The 19660-nt window shown below is 38.3% G+C and overlaps 2 protein-coding genes across 2 annotated transcripts; both read left to right on the top strand.

Annotated features, from left to right (window-relative positions):
- The first annotated feature begins 586 nt into the window (after window positions 1–586).
- On the top strand, window positions 587–7226 carry LOC134302876 (zinc finger protein 271-like). Its single transcript, XM_062988128.1, has 2 exons — window positions 587–656; window positions 5061–7226. The coding sequence occupies exons 1-2, from the start codon at window positions 587–589 to the stop codon at window positions 6326–6328; spliced, it is 1338 nt and encodes a 445-aa protein (XP_062844198.1). The 3' UTR covers window positions 6329–7226.
- A 1350-nt stretch (window positions 7227–8576) lies between these two features.
- Window positions 8577–18733, top strand: LOC134302883 (gastrula zinc finger protein xLCGF3.1-like). The gene is made up of 2 exons (XM_062988139.1): window positions 8577–8677; window positions 17305–18733. The coding sequence occupies exons 1-2, from the start codon at window positions 8577–8579 to the stop codon at window positions 18254–18256; spliced, it is 1053 nt and encodes a 350-aa protein (XP_062844209.1). The 3' UTR covers window positions 18257–18733.
- Window positions 18734–19660: the final 927 nt, after the last annotated feature.

Consider the following 19660-nt stretch of genomic DNA (forward strand, 5'->3'; position numbering starts at 1 on the left):
TCTGTACCAACCACAGAGCTCTTTGACAATGTAGAATACACTCTCATGTAAAATGCAGATTTGTTCAATCTGACTAAATTCTGGCAAGCCACCTGATGCTTTGTGAGCCAGTATCATTCCCTTTCTAGAGGTTATGCCCTTTGTTGTCACACACTGTGCAAGGGGAACCTCAGGTGTGTCAGGGAACTTTTGCCTGATGACCTGTGCTATCTCCACTTTTAGTAAGTGTACTTGTAGAGTGGATACAGCAGAGACCTCAAGATCTGACTTGCTCAGACATGGAGAGCTCAGATAATAAGCAATCATCATCTGATGCTTTGAAGCTAGTGAAAGAGGCACATTCTTGAAGCAGCTTGTCTCTCTGATAACCTGCTTAAAAAAGCTATGCTTAGCCTCAAAGCGCATTGTCCACTGCCCGACAACTGGACCAAACAGCTTAGTCATTTGGGGGTAGTGCTCCAAAAAATGGTGTTTTGGTAGCAGATTGATGTCAGGAAACAACTCTTGATATCTCTGTCTGTGCTCTATAATTTTACTTTCTAAAAAAGAGTCATCACTATGCACAGGGGCAACAACAAGCTCTGTGATGTCCTTCAAATCCATGAGAATAAGCCACGCAGGCTCATTTTCAGGTACAAGTGATCCTATCAAAAAAGGTAAGAAACGGAGCAAGCTCCAGTTTTCATGAGCGTTTCCCCACACAGTTTTAGTCTTGGAGAAGTTGTGTGACACTACATGTGGTTTGTTCGTCTTGTCAGCCCATTTGTAGGGAAACTTCAGAATGGCATTGTTCAGATCCACTAATGTGAAAAACTTTTTTGCTATAAGCACTGTTAAGCAATGAGATAGCTCCACTGGGATTATACCCTCAAAAACATCATGGGCTAGATCAGGTGGATAGCCCAAAATGACGTGAAAATAAGACAGGTTTTTGGTGAAGACACATTCCTTTCTGACTCCACAACAACTTGTACCTGTATCTTGGGCTTGCTTGACATGAGCCTGATGAAGATTCTTGGTTCTCAAATGAAAAGCACCAGATGCAACAGAGTGTAGCTGAATATCACTTTTCTTTCCTGTGCAAAATCTGCAGTAATATTCCCCTGCAAAACTTTGCATAAATCCTGCAACACTGTGCCCTCCCAGGTTGTCAGCCACTACACTAAATACTGTACCTTTAACTGACTCACCCAGCAGTGGGACATAAACACCCTTCTCTTCTAGAGTTTTCAGATCTTCCAGAAGAGGTTCAAAGATTCTATTATAACCATAGGTTTTAACATCATTGGTTTTGCACAAAACAGACAAGTAGATAGATGATAACGAGGAATGAGAACCCGGAGGCAAGTTAGCCAATACCCAATAAACAGCACAAAGCTTATGCTTTTTTCAAGAGGTTCCAAGGGGGTTGCAAATTTCAAAGTCATCAACATAAAAATTTAAAATAATCCTTGGCTTTTCTCCAGCAAGAAAAGTGTTGTCTTTGAATAAGGAACCATCTCTTAAGGACTTGTACTGACAGGACACTCCAGAATGTGTGCTCTCCAGTCTTTGGTGACTCTCAACAACTTTATTAATGATATCCCTTCTACATAACAGCTGCTGTAAGGACTTTAATATCGGGACATGCATCGAGAATGTATTCAATGGGCTCTACAACACTGAAGTTCTCCTTGTAGTACTTCTTACGCAGATACCTGGTACTCAAACAGCCACCTTTTTGTATGGACCTTTGAACAGGATTAGAACAAACTGCATCAACTGTTTCTTTCATTACACGTTCATCAATAGGAAGGTTTCTCTGGTGAAAAATGTCACTTACAACGTCACAAGATAATGGAACAGATGCAGAACAAATCAAATGATGGAGTTCCCCCAAAAATACATCAACAGCTGTGCTTGGTACATGAACTAAATGCTCCAATTTCAGCAAAGCAGCTGCAAACCTTTGCTCTATGATCTTCTGCAAGTCCTCGGTATCAGTCTGACTAGTTAAAGGGATCACAGTATCTGACTGCTCCACACACTCCTGAAGATTTGCCTCCAATTCATTTACAGATGATATCCGAGATATAACTACACCAGGTTTAAAATCCCCCAAGATGAGTGATGGCAATGTTTTTTGTGTGATTTAAATGTACAATAAATATTTGTTTTAAAGTCACATCCTAAAAACATACAAATGACCGTCTCATTTAGTTTAAGATGTGAATTTATATGGGCAAAATAATCCCTCTCTAATGCTAGACTATCACATGGACAAAGGTGACAACTGAATATTGCATTCTCTTTGCGACTGACAGCTGTGGAGTGGATTTTACTGTGGTGGACTATAAGGGCATTCCACGTCTTAAATGTGCATGGACAGTCCAGGTATGTGTACGGAAAGTGAGAACTACGTCCAAAATGTGGATGCTTTAACTTATAGTGATGCAAAAGCTTGGACCTACTTGAAACAGTTTCTGTGCACCCCTTGCAATGCCACATTCCCACCACTAAACCCTGTAACCAACACCAAAATAATGAGTAGGAACATAAACCTTCAATGTGCAACTGATACACAAAATATATAAAAATATACACGAAATGACTGCACCTCAATACATAATGGAAATCTGCTGTAATCTGCACATCAACTGTCCTTAAAAAGTAACACTAACTAGATTAAATACAAGTAAATGAGTTTATATTATTATTATTGATTTCAGGTGTTTGTTAAAGTCTTGTTTGTAATGGCAATGTGCAAATATATATTTAACTTATGGGTGGATCTTAAAGCCTCACAAAACAGAGCTTTATGGATTTAGCAGCAAGACAAAGACAGCACTTACCAAAACAATGCCTTTTAGTGAGTGTGCGTTGCGAAAAGAATGAGGAACCTAAGAAAAAATATAATTCAATCAGTAAGGTAAACTCAGTACATGCCCTCAGTTAATTAAAAGACCACAAACAAGTGAAGATGCAACAGATTTAACTAAGTATTTTCTGTAATAGCTCACAATGTTGGAGATAACGGCAAGTTTTAAACAAAACTTAGACTGAATGTACTAACTTAGGCTAATTGTGTAATGTTCTTGTAAGCAACGGATCACCCTCAATCCTAAAAACGATGCATGAAGTACAGAGCCACAATATTACCATTTAGCCCTTTATAAAATATCAGATTTTTCTTTATAACGCTGATTGACGGTTCAGCTGCGAGTAGGCCTACACTGAAGCACCATTCTCATCTAAGAAACGTTAATGTTAAACTAACCAGCGAATGTTAATGTTGGTTATACTGGTGGAAATGTCTACTTGAACACGAATATAAATTAATTCGACTTACTTTTTCGATTAGTGTTGATGACAACGTGTCGCCACCGAATCATTCACAGTTTTGGCGGTAAATGACTTTTTATTTGACGAAAGATGAAATCCAGTTAATTTGTGCAATACCGCCATTTTCTGCTCCGGAGTGCTGAATGACACTGGCCGGCGTCTTCAAATATATTTCGTTCCGGTTGTGTCAAAAGGCAATTAAATTAATTTCACTTCTCAAATTAATTATTTAAACCGACATGAAAGAAATTTCTACATTTAGTATTCACCATAATATGTAGTCTACACGATTAAAGCATGTTGACGAAACGGAATATTATTTAATTGTTATATATACGCGTTTTATTATTGTAAATTCAAAGACCTTCCCTTTTTCAGTTAAAACTGGACCTACGGTTTAAATTTAAATTACACGATGTTACAACAGGACCTAATATGCGACTGAAATAGTTTGAATTAAAGTTTTAAATCGAATGCTAAGTCCAAACTGTTTTAAAAACGTAATGCTGTTACTCATTTAAAATTACCAGTATCACACGAAAATTACATCACTTACCAAAAAGACAGATATCACATGAAACAAAATGTTTCGAATAAAACAGCTATTACAGCTCAAAATTTTACAAAATGATGAAAATAAATAGTCACTGGATTGATTTCTGAAGAGGAAAAATAGCGTTGATGAAAGTAGACGCACGTTGACATTACTCAGAAATATTGCATTGACCGAAAATTAATTTATCAAGTAAATCGGTGATTCAGCTGTATTTCATTAACTCAACTTAATTGACTCAAGTTTTACACACGAACACGAATCTGTTAATTAACTTTAATGAAAGAAACATGAGTAAAATCAACAACAGCCTGAGATCATTTTTTTCAGTGCAAACAAGTGCAAATAACGCTGTTACTAAATGAACGCTGAACTTTGCACGAAGTACATCTGATAAGTAACATCTGTGTCAATATGTAAAAAACTAGTTTTATAAATGGGTCAGAGTGACTCTTAACTGTCAGGTGAACAGAAACACGGTTTAAGATGAGGTGACAGACAATAAAATCCTCATGTTCCAGTAGACCAGTCATAGTGCCTAAGTTTAAAGTTCCACTGAGTGGAGGAGAATCCATAATGTCCAAGATGTGCCAGTTTATCCAGGATCCTCCTCTACATGACCATCTCCACCAAGTTCAGAGTGCAAAATGTGCAGCATTTGAGTCCAGGTGGACCCGGGTGTACTGGAATGAAGTTTTGGGATTTATTTGTGATTAAAAAAACAAACCCACGACTTTCCATTTCCTCCAGTTGTTGAGTTTCTTCTTCATATATTGATGGAATTTCAGGTGACGGATCTCCAGTGGACCGACAGCTTGAAGGTTTCCAGATGAAGCCTGTGAAGAAGGAAGAACCTGAGGATGAAGATGAACTCGGTAAACTCATTTATTTATCTTGAACAGCGACTACAAGTGATGTGATGAATGACTAACAATTACTAACAGTGTTTATTATTTATAATGTTATAAATGTGTTTTATTATTTTCTGCTTCAGAACTGAACAAGGATTTCTCCTGCTCCTCGTGTCCACGTTCCTCTACAACCCAAAATCACCTCCACAATCACATCAAGAGCTGCAACCATGATAAATATGATGCGCTGGTGAAATCTGAGCCAAAACATGAGGATCTGACGCCCACCAGAAGCTCCAGTAATCAGCAAACGTCCTCTGGTTCTAAAGAAGGAAACGTCTGCTCAGAGTGTGGGAAGAGCTTTAAGTTCAAGAGTGAACTCAAAAAACACCAGCGCATTCACAATGGAGAAAAAACGTATCAGTGCTCACAATGTGGGAAAAGTTTTACAACACCGAGTACACTTAAAAGACACCAGCGCGTTCATACTGGAGAAAAACCTTATAACTGCTCACAGTGTGGGAACAGTTTTACAGCACTGGCATATCTGAAAGTACACCGGCGCATTCACACTGGAGAAAAACCTTATTCCTGCTCACAGTGTGAGAAGAGTTTTACTACACAGGGTCATCTGACATTACACCAGCGCGTTCACTCTGGAGAAAAACCATATCAGTGCTCACAGTGTGGGAAGGGTTTTATTGAACTGACTGCACTCAAAATACACCAGCGCATTCACACTGGAGAGAAACCTTACCAATGCTCACAGTGTGAAAAAGCTTTTAGTCGACTAAGTCATTTTGCAAGACACCAGCGCATTCACACTGGAGCAAAACCATATTACTGCTCACAGTGTGAAAAATGTTTTAGTCGACAGAGTCATCTCGAAATACATCAGCGCATTCACACTGGAGAGAAACCATATCAGTGCTCACAGTGTGAAAAAAGTTTTAGTCGACAGAGTCATCTTAAACAACATCAGCGCATTCACACTGGAGAGAAACCATATCAGTGCTCACAGTGTGAGAAGAGTTTTACTACAGAAGGTTATCTGAAAATACATCAGCGCATTCACACTGGAGAGAAACCATATCAGTGCTCACAGTGTGAGAAGAGTTTTATAACAGACAGTTATCTGAAAATACACCAGCGCATTCACACTGGAGAGAAACCGTATCAGTGCTCACAGTGTGAAAAGAGTTTCATAACAGAAAGTTATCTGAAAATACACCAGCGCATTCACACTGGTAAAAGACCTCATCAGTGCGCACAGTGTGAAAAGAGTTTTGATAAACCAAGTCGCCTCAAAAATCACCAGCGCATTCACATTAAAGCAAAACCACATCAGTGCTTAGAGTGTGAAAAGAGTTTTGATCGACCAAGTGGCCTAGAAAGACACCAGCGCATTCACAGTAGAGGAAAACCGTATCAGTGCTCACAGTGTAAAAAGAGTTTTAATCGACCAAGTCACCTCAAAAGACACCAGCGCATTCACACTAGAGCAAAACCGTATCAGTGCTCACAGTGTGAAAAGAGTTTTGATAAACAAATTTGCCTCGACAGACACCAGCGCATTCACACTGAGGACAAAGCGCATCAGTGAGGAAAGATTTTTACTGAGCAAAGAACTCGACAAATAAAGGGAAGTGTGTTTGTGCTGAGGGGAGACTTTAATGAGACTAAGTGAACTTAAAAATCACCAGCGCATTCACACTGAAGAGAAAACATGTCAGTGCTCACAGTTTGGGAGGAGTTTTAAGTGTTTAATTTATTTTCAATGTTCTTCCTTTTCTTTTAGTACCAGTTTGTAGACTGAACTATAAAACCCTCTTAAGAGCATGTGTAGGAGAGGGCTTGTGTAGGGCAAAACGTCCAGACCAGGACCAGAGATGGAAGATCTTCCTTTACTGGTGCAGCTGTAGTTCTGGCTGGTATGAAAGTAGTGTCATCATTCTAAGTAACCCCAGATCACTGACTGTGGTGGAACCATTACCATGTGAAGTGTAATAATGTAATTCTGTGTATGAGTTTCCATTCATTCCACTTTAAAAATATCATAAAACTTAGTTCATTGTAAATGTATTTTTTGTTATAAAACGGATAGTTCCGGTCCTAAAATCTGATTGGCTGAGCCGCGTTGGAAGCCATTGTAAAATCCCCGATAAACTCACACCTATGACCAGCTCACATAATTCCATATTAATACACCACTGAAAAGAAAAAGTACAAACTTGGTTGAACACTATTTAAAGTCATGCACTATAGATGGAAATGTCCAGATGAATATGAACAGTAATCCTGATCATTAAGCGTGTGTTTCGTCCAGGAAATAGTCTCATAGTGCTTGTGGAGGAATGTTTATTGTGAATGTTATGTTCACCCTCATGTTGTCTAGCAACACTGTTAACGGACGACCTGGTGTCGGTGAAGAATGCTTTTTGTAAGTGTTATCTGTAAATAAAAACATTTATAAATTGAACATTGTTGTATTTTATTATATTTTATGTTGACGAGCGTTTTATAAAAGCAATAAGCCACGAGAGACCGCGCGTTACTCTCGTGGCTTATTGCTTCATCTGAATTCTGTCAGATATTTTGTGGTTCCTGATGTTTTAATTCATGCTGAGTTAACATGATTGTGATGAACAGTAATGAAAACAAGACTTTAAATAAACATTTATTTGATTTCTTTGTGTTTATAAATGATTTGCTATTTTTAAATATCACTTCTCTATAAAGTGTAGCTACAAGGTTTAAAACAGCAATGATATTTTTCTCTGATTTTTCTAAATGGTCGATGCAAATGACAGTCAGTATAATTTAAGTCATCAACCATTAGAGTATAAATCGAATTTTATTGAACAAACCTCCCAATGATAACAGTATATTCTTCAAAAATAAAAAATGCACTGTTCCAAATTATTATGCACAACAGAGTTTTAGGTTTTGTTTTATGGAGATTCTTGTGCCAGTGTGGAAAGGGTTTTAGAACACATGGTCATCTGACATTACACCAGCGCGTTCACACATCTGACATTACACCAGCGCGTTCACACATGGTCATCTGACATTACACCAGCGCGTTCACAGAAAAAATAAAAGGGTTTTATTGAACAGAGTGCTCTCAAACTACACCAGCATGTTCACACTGGAAACCGTATCAGTGCTCACAGTGTGAAAAAGGTTTTAGTCGTCAGTGTCATCTTACAACGCACCAGTGCATTCACACTGGAGAAAAACCATATCAGTGCTCACAGTGTGAGAAGAGTTTTAATCAAAAGATCAAGCTTAAAATACACCAGCGCATTCACACTGGAGAGAAACCATATCAGTGCTCACAATGTGAGAAGAGTTTCAATCAAAAGATCAATCTTAAAATACCCCAGCGCATTCACACTGGAGAGAAACCGTATCAGTGCTCACAGTGTGAAAAAGGTTTTAAACGGCAGTGTCATTTTGAAAGACACCAGCGCATTCACACTGGAGCACAACCTTATCAGTGCTCACAGTGCGAGAAGAGTTTTTCAGCAGGAAATAATCTTAAAAAACACCAGCGCACTCACACTGAGGACAAAGTGCATCAGTGAGGAAAGAGTTTTACTAAGCAGGGAACTCGACAAATGAAAGGAAGTGTTTTCGTGCTGAAGATGAGGGGAGACTTTAATGAGACTGAGTGAACTTAAAAATCACCAGCGCATTCACACTGATGTAGACACGCTTTCCCGCCGCTCTGAGAGAAAATAGACTCATTTCATTTTTATATTTAACACAAGAATTCTTTTTTTATAAAACAGCTTTTGAATTGATCCCCGATAGATCTAATCTCTAGTTTGACTTTTTTATCGGGTAAAATGTCCCGCAGCCAAACAGAACCCTCAAAGTTGGGCCGCAAGCCCACGACACACGTGGCTGGTACACCCGAGGGAGAAGTGGACATCCGCCTGTTACCGCGGTCATCGCTTCACTGCTGCAAACTGCGATGGACATGCTAAAGTCCGACATTTGTAGCAGACTTGATTCATTCTTTTCTGGTCTTCTGGAACTCTCTAACTTGGTTAATCCCTTACAAAAAAAACTCGCATGATGAAACGCTGTGGGAACTGGAGCACTGCGCTAATGATAACAGTACACAAGCGGCTATTGGCAAACTTACCACCCAATGCAAACGCCTCGAGGACAGATGTGAGGACCCTGAGGCACGCTCGCGAAGGAGTAATTCAAGAATTAGTCCCAGAAGGATCGGAGGGCGCTCGGGGTTCGGACTTTGTAGCGGGGATGCTTCAAGACTGGATCGGGCACATAGAACCCTCCGTGTAAAACCCAAAGAAACTGAGACGCCTAGACCTTTCATTGCCAGAGTCCACATTTTTCATGTTCGGAATGAGATCTACTGCAGCGGGCCAGTAGGTCTTCACCACTGTATTACGGAGGCAAGAAGAAAAATCGTTATTTTTCCGGACTACACTTCATCTGTCGCACGGAGACGAGCTGCTCTTGGTGATGTGAAACACAGTTTAAGGTCATTTTGCAGACATTACATTCAGCTTTACCCAGCAACATTTAAAATAACCCTAACAGATGGTATGGTACACGGATTCAAGGGCGCAAAGAAACTTTCTTACTAATCGCACCCATTGTAGGGAAAAAATTAGGCATCTTAGAAAGGGCTCAGTTAGTAAATTTTACAAGATTTGGGGCCCTTTCTTAGACCATATTAGAAATCTGTCTACATTAGACTGTCCTTAATCAGCTGTTTTTTCCCCTAGATATTGCTTTGTAGTTTGGAAGGAATATGAGCTCCTGAAATTTTAAGCTTTTTTGTTGATTTTTTGGACATATACGACGGTTAGCAGTAATCTAAACGCTGAATATATCAGGCACATTTAGAGCGATTTTTGGATCCATCAACTAAAAAGAACAAGAAGAAGAAATACAACTAACAAGTTTTACCTATCAACTCAGGCCCACTCAGTCAAATCAAAACAACAGAGACTGACTAACAGACAGAAGAAAAAACTCTGATCAATGGAACAGAAGTTAAATCTGACCTGGTGTTCTACACTGATCACCTAGATATCTGGCACACTACTCTTCTAGCTGACCAGAGGAACTATAAAATGTGTGGAAACAAAACAATTAGACAGCTGTACCTTGACACCACACCTAACTTTAACATAAGTTTTTATAAAACTGGAACCGTTATGATCCAGGGACCTGAAATACAACTTCAGAACTTTGAAAAGGACTTCCAAAGACTGAAGTCACTTGTTGAAAAATGTAAAAATGTCCCAAAATCACACCATAAGTACTAGAGTAATTGTTCTTCATGACAGTATGGGTGGCACTTGATAACAATTTGATTTGTTAATTTCATTGTATTGATCTTAAAATAGCGGTCTGTACACAAACAAATACACACTTTTTTCATAAAAGAGGTCTGAATTTCTAACTTTTTAGATTGCTCTATACATAGATTGTAACACACGTTTGTTTCTGCTACACTTTATGTGCATCAGAACTCGATAGTAATGTACATTAAGCTGTAAAGAGATGATTTCATCTTTGCAGCTTTATTACCGTATAAAACGGTTTAGATGCGCAGTAAAAAATTAAGTGTAGGTAGCGTGACCGAGCTTTGTTAAAGTGCAGATGGCGTGACCGCGATGATTATATGCGCAGGTAAAACGTAGGATGGACATCCAGCGTTCGCTTCCTCTGTCTCTGAGAGAATGTGAAGTTGGCGGGCGACTTCTAGAAGCCTGTCTAACACAGTTAGGTCAATGTCCACATCCATATCAGCACTGAGCTGAACTAAACCATCAGTTACTCTTTCCAGACAAACAGGCTCTCAAAATCATTCGCTAATGATCTTAAATCATTTGCAATGACTCGTAAAAAAATCGCCATCAGTAACACAGGACTGCTTAAAATGAATGAACATCGACAACTTGTTGCTTGTTGCCTGGAACGCAGCCGCTGTAGGGAGGGCCAGCAGGTATTAGTAGTAGAGTGGAAACGATTGCAACTCGCTAACCAATCCTGCTGTAGAGTGAGGAAAGGCCCGCCTACCTTATTACCATATAGACACAGAAATACAGAAATAAATAAATGCAGAAATGTGGAAATACAGAAATAAATAAATGTAGAAATAAATAAATAAATGCAGAAATGTGGAAATACAGAAATAAATGAATGTAGAAATACAGAAACAGCCCAAATAAAATCTGATGTATGGAAATATAGAAATAGATTCAAGCCATTTATTTAAATGTCCTTTTTCATGACGAAAATGTATTTATTAATTAATTCATTTATTTATTTGTGCATTTATTTATTTATACTTATGTCATTTTTTGTCCTCCATAGTAATTCAGTTCTGTGGTTAATACTGATTATATACCAACTGAGTAATAATATTACTAACAGCATCAAGTACAAATGTGTGACTTTACTAGGTACAAAGTCGGGAGCATGGAATTGTCCAAAATCTCTTGGTGTGCTGAAGCATTAAGAGTTCCTTTCACTGGAACTACGGGGCCGAGCCCGACTCCTGAAAAACACCCCCACACCATAATCCCCCCTCCACCACACTTTACACTCGGCACAATACAGTCAGACAGGTACCGTTCTCCTGGTGACCGCCAAACCCAGACTCGTCCATCGGATCTCCAGAGAACACGTCTGCACTGCTCTAGAGACCATTGGCGGCGTGCTTTACACCACTGCATCCGATGCTTTGATGATGTAAGGCTTGGATGCAGCTGCTCGGCCATGGAAACCCATTCCATGAAGTTCTACACACTGTTCCTGAGCTCATCTGAAGGCCACATGAAGGTTGGAGGTCTGTAGTGATGGACTCTGCAGAAAGTTGGTGACCTCTGCGCACTATGTTCCTCAGCATCCGCTGACCCGCTCTGTCATTTTACGTGGTAACACTTGGTGGCTGAGTCGCTGTCGTTTCCAATCGCTTCCACTTTGTTATAACAGCACTGACAGTCGACTGTGGAATATTTAGTAGTGAGGAAATTTCACCACTGGACTTGTTGTACAGGTGGCATCACGGTACCACGCTGGAACTCACTGAGCTCCTGAGAGCGACCCGTTCTTTCACTAATGTGTGTAGAAGCAGTCTGCATGCCCAGGTGCTCGGTTTTATACACCTGTGGTCACGGAAGTGATTGGAACACCTGAATTCAATTATTTGGATGGTGAGTGAATACTTGTAGCAATATAATGTACATGTTCTAAAAACCTTAAATCTATATATCACTGACATTCCCCAAGAATGGGTAAAAAAAGTCGTTTGTCAAGCCGATTAAGTGAGTGAAAATTCCCACCTTGTCCCCTTTTTGGGCAGTGTTCTTCACCTAGGTGCAGCACAGCACACATGATCCATGTTGTGTTCCATATGTTCAGTGCTCAGTGTGATCACATGTACATGATCATGTTAACATTCCTTTCACAAAAAAACATACAAGGATGATTTAAGTGCCTGTGTCCTGCTCAATGGAGTGTTTATAACATGCACTACAATGTCAGTGTCACTGCAGTGCTGAGAATGATCCACCACCCAAATAATACCTGCTCTGTGGTAGTCCAGTGGGGGTCCTGACCATTGAAGAACAGCATGAAAGGGGGTAACAAAGCATTTAGAGAAACAGATGGACTACAGTCAGTAATTGTAGAACTACAAAGTGCTTCTATATGGTAAGTGGAGCTGATAACATGGACAGTGAGTGAGGTGTCTGGAATTTCCACATATGGTATTTGTTTTTATAGGTAGGGGCCCCTCGACCGGACATGGGAGGGTCTCTTCTGCTTTCTTTCTGAGTTCCAAGGATGTGAGATCATTTTATATGAGAACCAGATGTGCTCCTTTACGTGAACAACTGGGGTATATAAGCGCTGTAGATCCACCAGCTCAGTTCAAATTAGAAGAAAAAGCCTCAGCAGCTGATGTGTTTGTACTAAAGTGAATCATCTGTAAGTAAAATATTCAGTTATTTATTTATTTCAACACACAAACTGCTCCGCTAACTGTTTACATCCTACATGATTCAGTACCGACAAATCAATTCATCTGAACCGATCCAGAAAGATGAATCAATTGAGCGGAACTGATTCAGTTTTGTTTTGTTTACAGGTTTTTACTGCTTTATAGAAACGTATTAAGTTCGTTTAGCTTTGTTTACAGGTTTTCACAGTTTTATACATTTACATTTCATTTACATTTTCAGCATTTAGCAGACGCTTTTATCCAAAGCGACTTACACAATGAGCTGAACACGATGAGCAATTGAGGGTTAAGGGCCTTGCTCAGGGACCCAACAGTGGCAACTTGGTGGTGGCGGGGCTTGAACCGGCAACCTTCTGTTTACTAGTCCAGTACCTTAACCACTGAGCTATCACTGGCTATCAATGTTATAGAAACATTAAGAAACATTTACATGTTTTTACAGCTTTATAGATACATATTAAGTTCTTTTAGTTTTGTTTACAGGTTTTTATAGTTTTATAGAAACGTATTAAGTTCGTTTAGCTTTGTTTACAGGTTTTTACAGCTTTATAGAAATGTATTAAGTTCGTTTAGCTTTGTTTACAGGTTTTTACAGCTTTATAGAAACGTATTAAGTTCTTTTAGTTTTGTTTACAGGTTTTTACAGCTTTATAGAAACGTATTAAGTTCTTTTAGTTTTGTTTACAGGTTTTTATAGTTTTATAGAAACGTATTAAGTTCGTTTAGCTTTGTTTACAGGTTTTTACAGCTTTATAGAAACGTATGAAGTTGTTTTTTTTTTAGCTTTGTTTACATGTTTTTACAGCTTTATAGAACCGTATTAAATTCTTTTAGCTTTGTTTACAGGTTTTTACAGTTTTATAGAAACGTATTAAGTTCTTTTAGCTTTGTTTACAGGTTTTTACAGTTTTATAGAAACGTATTAAGTTCTTTTAGCTTTGTTTACAGGTTTTTACAGTTTTATAGAAACGTATTAAATTATTTTTGCTTTGTTTACAGGTTTTTACAGTTTTGTGGAAACGTATTAAGTTCTTTTAGCTTTGTTTACAGGTTTTTTCCAGTTTTATAGAAACGTATTAAGTTCTTTTAGCTTTGTTTACAGGTTTTTACAGTTTTATAGAAACGTATTAAATTCTTTTAGCTTTGTTTACAGGTTTTTACAGTTTTATAGAAACGTATTAAGTTCTTTTAGCTTTGTTTACAGGTTTTTACAGTTTTATAGAAACGTATTAAATTATTTTAGCTTTGTTTACAGGTTTTTACAGCTTTATAGAACCGTATTAAATTCTTTTAGCTTTGTTTACAGGTTTTTACAGTTTTATAGAAACGTATTAAGTTCTTTTAGCTTTGTTTACAGGTTTTTACAGTTTTATAGAAACGTATTAAATTATTTTAGCTTTGTTTACAGGTTTTTACAGTTTTATAGAAACGTATTAAATTCTTTTAGCTTTGTTTACAGGTTTTTACAGTTTTATAGAAACGTGTTAAGTTCTTTTAGCTTTGTTTACAGGTTTTTACAGCTTTATAGAAACGTATTAAGTTCTTTTAGTTTTGTTTACAGGTTTTTACAGCTTTATAGAACCGTATTAAATTCTTTTAGCTTTGTTTACAGGTTTTTACAGCTTTATAGAACCGTATTAAATTCTTTTAGCTTTGTTTACAGGTTTTTACAGTTTTATAGAAACGTATTAAGTTCTTTTAGCTTTGTTTACAGGTTTTTACAGTTTTTTAGAAACGTATTAAATTATTTTAGCTTTGTTTACAGGTTTTTACAGTTTTGTGGAAACGTATTAAGTTCTTTTAGCTTTGTTTACAGGTTTTTACAGTTTTATAGAAACGTATTAAGTTCTTTTAGCTTTGTTTACAGGTTTTTACAGTTTTATAGAAACGTATTAAATTATTTTAGCTTTGTTTACAGGTTTTTACAGTTTTGTGGAAACGTATTAAGTTCTTTTAGCTTTGTTTACAGGTTTTTATAGTTTTATAGAAACGTATAAGTCAAATCAAACTGTTATCAGACGCCACCCGCACAATCATAAAGAACTCTAGTACTCATCTTGTGATTTAGAGACTATTTTACTTTAGGAATTGAGAATAATAGAACTGCAATGTACAGAAGCACCACTGAGCTCAGATTGCTTTTACCAACTGCTCGTGTCGGTGCTTTTTGTAATAAACCTCAATTTCTTCATGAATTCCCTGGTGTCCAGCTAAAGAACCTGACATGTGTCTGTACTAAAGTGAATCATGTGTAAGTAAAATATTAATTAATTAATTTATTTATTTCTTTCAACACACAAACTGCTCCGCTAATTGTTAGCAGTGTGCATGATTCAGTACCGACGAATCAATTCATCTGAACCGATTCAGCAAGATGAATCAATTGAGCGAAACTTATTCAGTTGTATAGATACGTATTAAGTTCTTTTAGCTTTGTTTACAGGTTGTTTTACAGTTACAGTTATATAATCCGATTAATAGATTAGAATTGTAATTATTTTAGATTCCTCCTGTAATTTCCTCTAGACCCAGAGATGTTTTACCTTGTTTTACAGTAGTGAAGCATTGAAGAGAATAAATAATCTCTTTACAGTTTAATATACAAAACCTGCCGAGTTCTGATGCACAAACATTTACCAGAAAGCAAAGTTACAACCTATATGTAGATCTAAACCGTTACATTCAGACCTTCTCTGTTATTAATAACATCTATACATCTTTAAATACCACTTTCCTACTCGTTAAACATCCTTCTGTTTATATTTTACTTACATAATAATATGGTAGAATTATGCAAATGAAATAAAATTATTTAAATATAGAATTATATAGAACTATAGAATATATAATTTATATAGAATTATATAAAATTCCATAAAAACAAGTGGAATTGTTATAGAACAATTTTAGAGCACTAATAAAATAAGCAAATCAAATGATTATTAAATCACTCCACTTATATTCTTTAAGAGCATCAAGCTCTTTTATTAATGAAATACATTCCAGACATTTTTACTGTAGTAATCTGGGCTGATGGAATCGCAAACTTATAAAAAAGTCAAATCAAACTGTTATCGGACGCCACCCCCACAATCATAAAGAACTCTAGTACTCATCTTGTGATTTAGAGATTATTTTACTTTAGGAATTAAGAATAATAGAACTGCAAACCTACGTAAAGTGTCTGTTTGGTTGTTTTAAGAGCAGATTTTAAAGTCAAATAAAATAATCATACGAATTGTTATCAAATGCCACCCGTCTGTTCATAAAGAGCACTTACTCTAGTACTTGTGTTGGTGTTTTTTTTTTTGTTTTTTTGTTTTTTTTTAAAATAATTTAGCGTGTCCAATTTCATCCCGTCAGTCAATCTCTCATTATGCCGGTCCCTGCTCCTGATTGGGGGCTGACGAGGCCGTTCCACGCCTCCTCCGATACGTGCACAGCCAATCGACCATCTTATCACCCACACTTGACGAGTGGAGCGCGTCAGAGTACTGCGCACGGAGGATCACGCACTCCGCCGCACCCCCTCCCGTCTCCATGCAGGCGCCCCCAACCAGCCAGCAGAGGGCGCCACCGCCCCATTCCTGAGAGAGTATCCCCTCCGGTCTAAAGTCCTGCCCTCCCACCTGAACAACAGGCCAATTTGTTGTTCATATAGCCGCCCAGCCTTTCGACCGGTGAAGGCAGAGCTGGATTTGAAACGACGCTCCTTCGACATCCAGCTCTGGTTGCAGCGTATTTTTACCGCTGCGCCACCTGAGCGGCTTATGTTGGTGTTTTAAGACTGTTGTACTGTAGGAATTGGGAGTAATGAGATGGCAAACCCACGTAAAGTGAAATATACAGTATAAATATCTGAGCCTCATACAGTCAGTAGAAAAGTAAATATTCTTCAAGTGTCTGGTGAAGGGATTTGATAATAATTTGATTTGCTTATTTTATTAGAGCTCTAAAATTGTTCTATAACAATTCCACTTGTTTTTAATGGAATTTTAAAATGATTCATTTGTATAATTTTCCCATGTTCTGTCTTTATGTGGTTAAAATAGAAACAGAAGGATGTATAACGAGTATGTAGGAAAGTGATTCTCTTTAGGTATTAAAGAATTTCTCCATCTATCATGTTTTACCGTGTGGGAACCTGAATCTACGTCCAAAACCAAACACCAAACCCACGACTTTCCATTTCCTCCAGTTGTTGAGTTTCTTCTTCATATATTGCTGGAATTTCAGGTGACGGATCTTTAATCACCTCTGAGGAACACCTCTCTCCAGTGGACCGACAGCTTGAAGGTTTCCAGATGAAGCCTGTGAAGAAGGAAGAACCTGAAGATGAAGATGAACTCAGTAAACTCATTTATTTATCTTCAACAGCGACTACAAGTGATGTGATGAACGACTAACAATTACTAACAGTGTTTATTATTTATAATGTTATAAATGTATTTTATTATTTATAATGTTATAAATGTATTTTATTATTTATAATGTTATAAATGTATTTGATTATTTTCTGCTTCAGAACTGAACAAGGATTTCTCCTGCTCCTCGTGTCCATGTTCCCCTACAACCCAAAATCACCTCCACAATCACATCAAGAGCTGCAACGATAATAAATATGATGCGCTGGTGAAGATTAAGACTGAACATGAGGATCTGACGCCCACCAGAAGCTCCAGTAATCAGCAAACGTCCTCTGGTACTGTCAGCATTAACACCTCTCTCAGTCCCACACAGGAAGAAGGAAACGTCTGCTCACACTGTGGAAAGAGCTTCAGTACTCAGAGTGCTCTCAAAATACACCAGCGCATTCACACTGGAGAGAAACCGTATCGGTGCTCACAGTGTGGGAAAAGCTTCAGTACCCGGAGTAAACTCAAAATACACCAGCGCATTCACACCGGAGAGAAACCCTATTCCTGCTCACAGTGTGGGAAGAGTTTTAATCAACAGGAACATCTGAAGTTACACCAGCGCATTCACACTGGAGAAAAACCATATCAGTGCTTACAGTGTGGGAAGAGTTTTAATCAACAGAGTGCTCTCAAAATGCACCAGCGCATTCACACTGGAGCAAAACCGTATTACTGCTCACAGTGTGAAAAAAGTTTTAGTCAACAGAGTCATCTTGAAAGACATCAGCGCATTCACACTGGAGAGAGACCTTATCACTGCTCACAGTGTGAAAAAAGTTTTAGTCGACAGAGTCATCTTGAAAGACACCAGCGCATTCACACTGGAGAGCGACCCTATCAGTGTTCACAGTGTGAGAAGAGTTTTACCTCAGAAAGTAATCTGAAAATGCACCAGCGCACTCACACTTGCGTGAAACCGTATCAGTGTTCCCAGTGTGAGAAGAGTTTTACCACAAATGGTTCTCTGAAAATACACCAGCACATTCACACCGGAGCAAAACCGTATCGGTGCTTAGAGTGTGAGAAGAGTTTTAAGCATCTGAGCCCTTTGAGACGACACCAGCGCACTCACACTGGAGAGAAAGCGCATCAGTGAGGAAAGAGTTTTACTGAGCAGAGAACTGGACAAATGAAAGGAAGTGTGTTTGTGCTCAGCAGTTCTGTAATCGTGCTGTAAGCAAACTGCTGCTCCGGTATCATGTGGTCTGGAAAAATTAATGCAACTCTGGACAGAAATAAATGTTGTGATGTTGCAGAAGCTTGTGGAAACGATGCCACAGCGAATACGTGCCGTAATCAAAGCTAAAGGCGCTACAACCAAATATTAGAGTGGGTGACCTTTTTTTTTGGCCAGGCAGTGTGGGTCAGTAGTTAGAGCAGCTGGTTCCATTGCTTTAAAGTGGAACCTTCAGCATGTAAAGTGTAATAATGAAGCATCCTGATCAACAAAGATCCTCCCACCATAAATGTTCTGGACCTTGAGGAACTGAACTTTTTAATCGCTTTTAATAAGATCAAACTATTTTCTTTTAAATATGTCAGATATTTTGTCGTTCCTGATGTTTTAATTCATGATGAGTTACCATGATTGTGATGAACAGTAATAAAAACACGACTTTAAATAAACATTTATTTGATTTCTTTGTGTTTATAAATGATTTCTATCTCTATAAGGTTTTAAAACAGTATTCAGAGAGGAACACGCAATACTTTAACCCTAGGTGAAAGGATGGTAATCCAGTAGCTGGAGTTTTTAAACACCTCACTGTCACTGCTGGACTGAGAGTAGTCCACCAACCAAAAACATCCAGCCAACAGCGCCCCGTGGGCAGCGTCCTGTGACCACTGATGAAGGTCTAGAAGATGACCGACTCAAACAGCAGCAATAGATGAGCGACCGTCTCTGACTTTACATCTACAAGGTGGACCGACTAGGTAGGAGTGTCTAATAGAGTGGACAGTGAGTGGACACGGTGTTTAAAAACTCCAGCAGCGCTGCTGTGTCTGATCCACTTATACCAGCACAACACACACTAACACACCACCACCATGTCAGTGTCACTGCAGTGCTGAGAATCATCCACCACCTAAATAATAGCTGCTCTGTGGTGGCCCTGACCATTGAAGAACAGCATGAAGGGGGTAACAAAGCATGTAGAGAAACAGATGGACTACAGTCAGTAATTGTAGAATTACAAAGTGCTTCTCTATGGTAAGTGGAGCTGATAAAATAGACAGTGAGTGTAGAGACAAGGAGGTGGTTTTAATGTTATGGCTGATCAGTGTATGTGTACAAGAGACCAAGTGGAAGGTGAGCAAGGTTAGGAACATCTGAGGTGGTTTCAAACTCTTCTTTCATGGTGTAGATGAGAGTAGAAATGTAGTAGAGGTGAGTGTGTGTAGAGCAGGGGTCACCAACACTGTAAAAATTAATATTCAACATTCCGACCTATAAAATAGTTGAAAAACAACTTAACCCCTACTTTATTTATCATTTCTC

This window comes from Trichomycterus rosablanca, chromosome 2 (genome assembly GCF_030014385.1).
Source record: "Trichomycterus rosablanca isolate fTriRos1 chromosome 2, fTriRos1.hap1, whole genome shotgun sequence".
NCBI classification, from domain to species: Eukaryota; Metazoa; Chordata; class Actinopteri; order Siluriformes; family Trichomycteridae; genus Trichomycterus; species Trichomycterus rosablanca.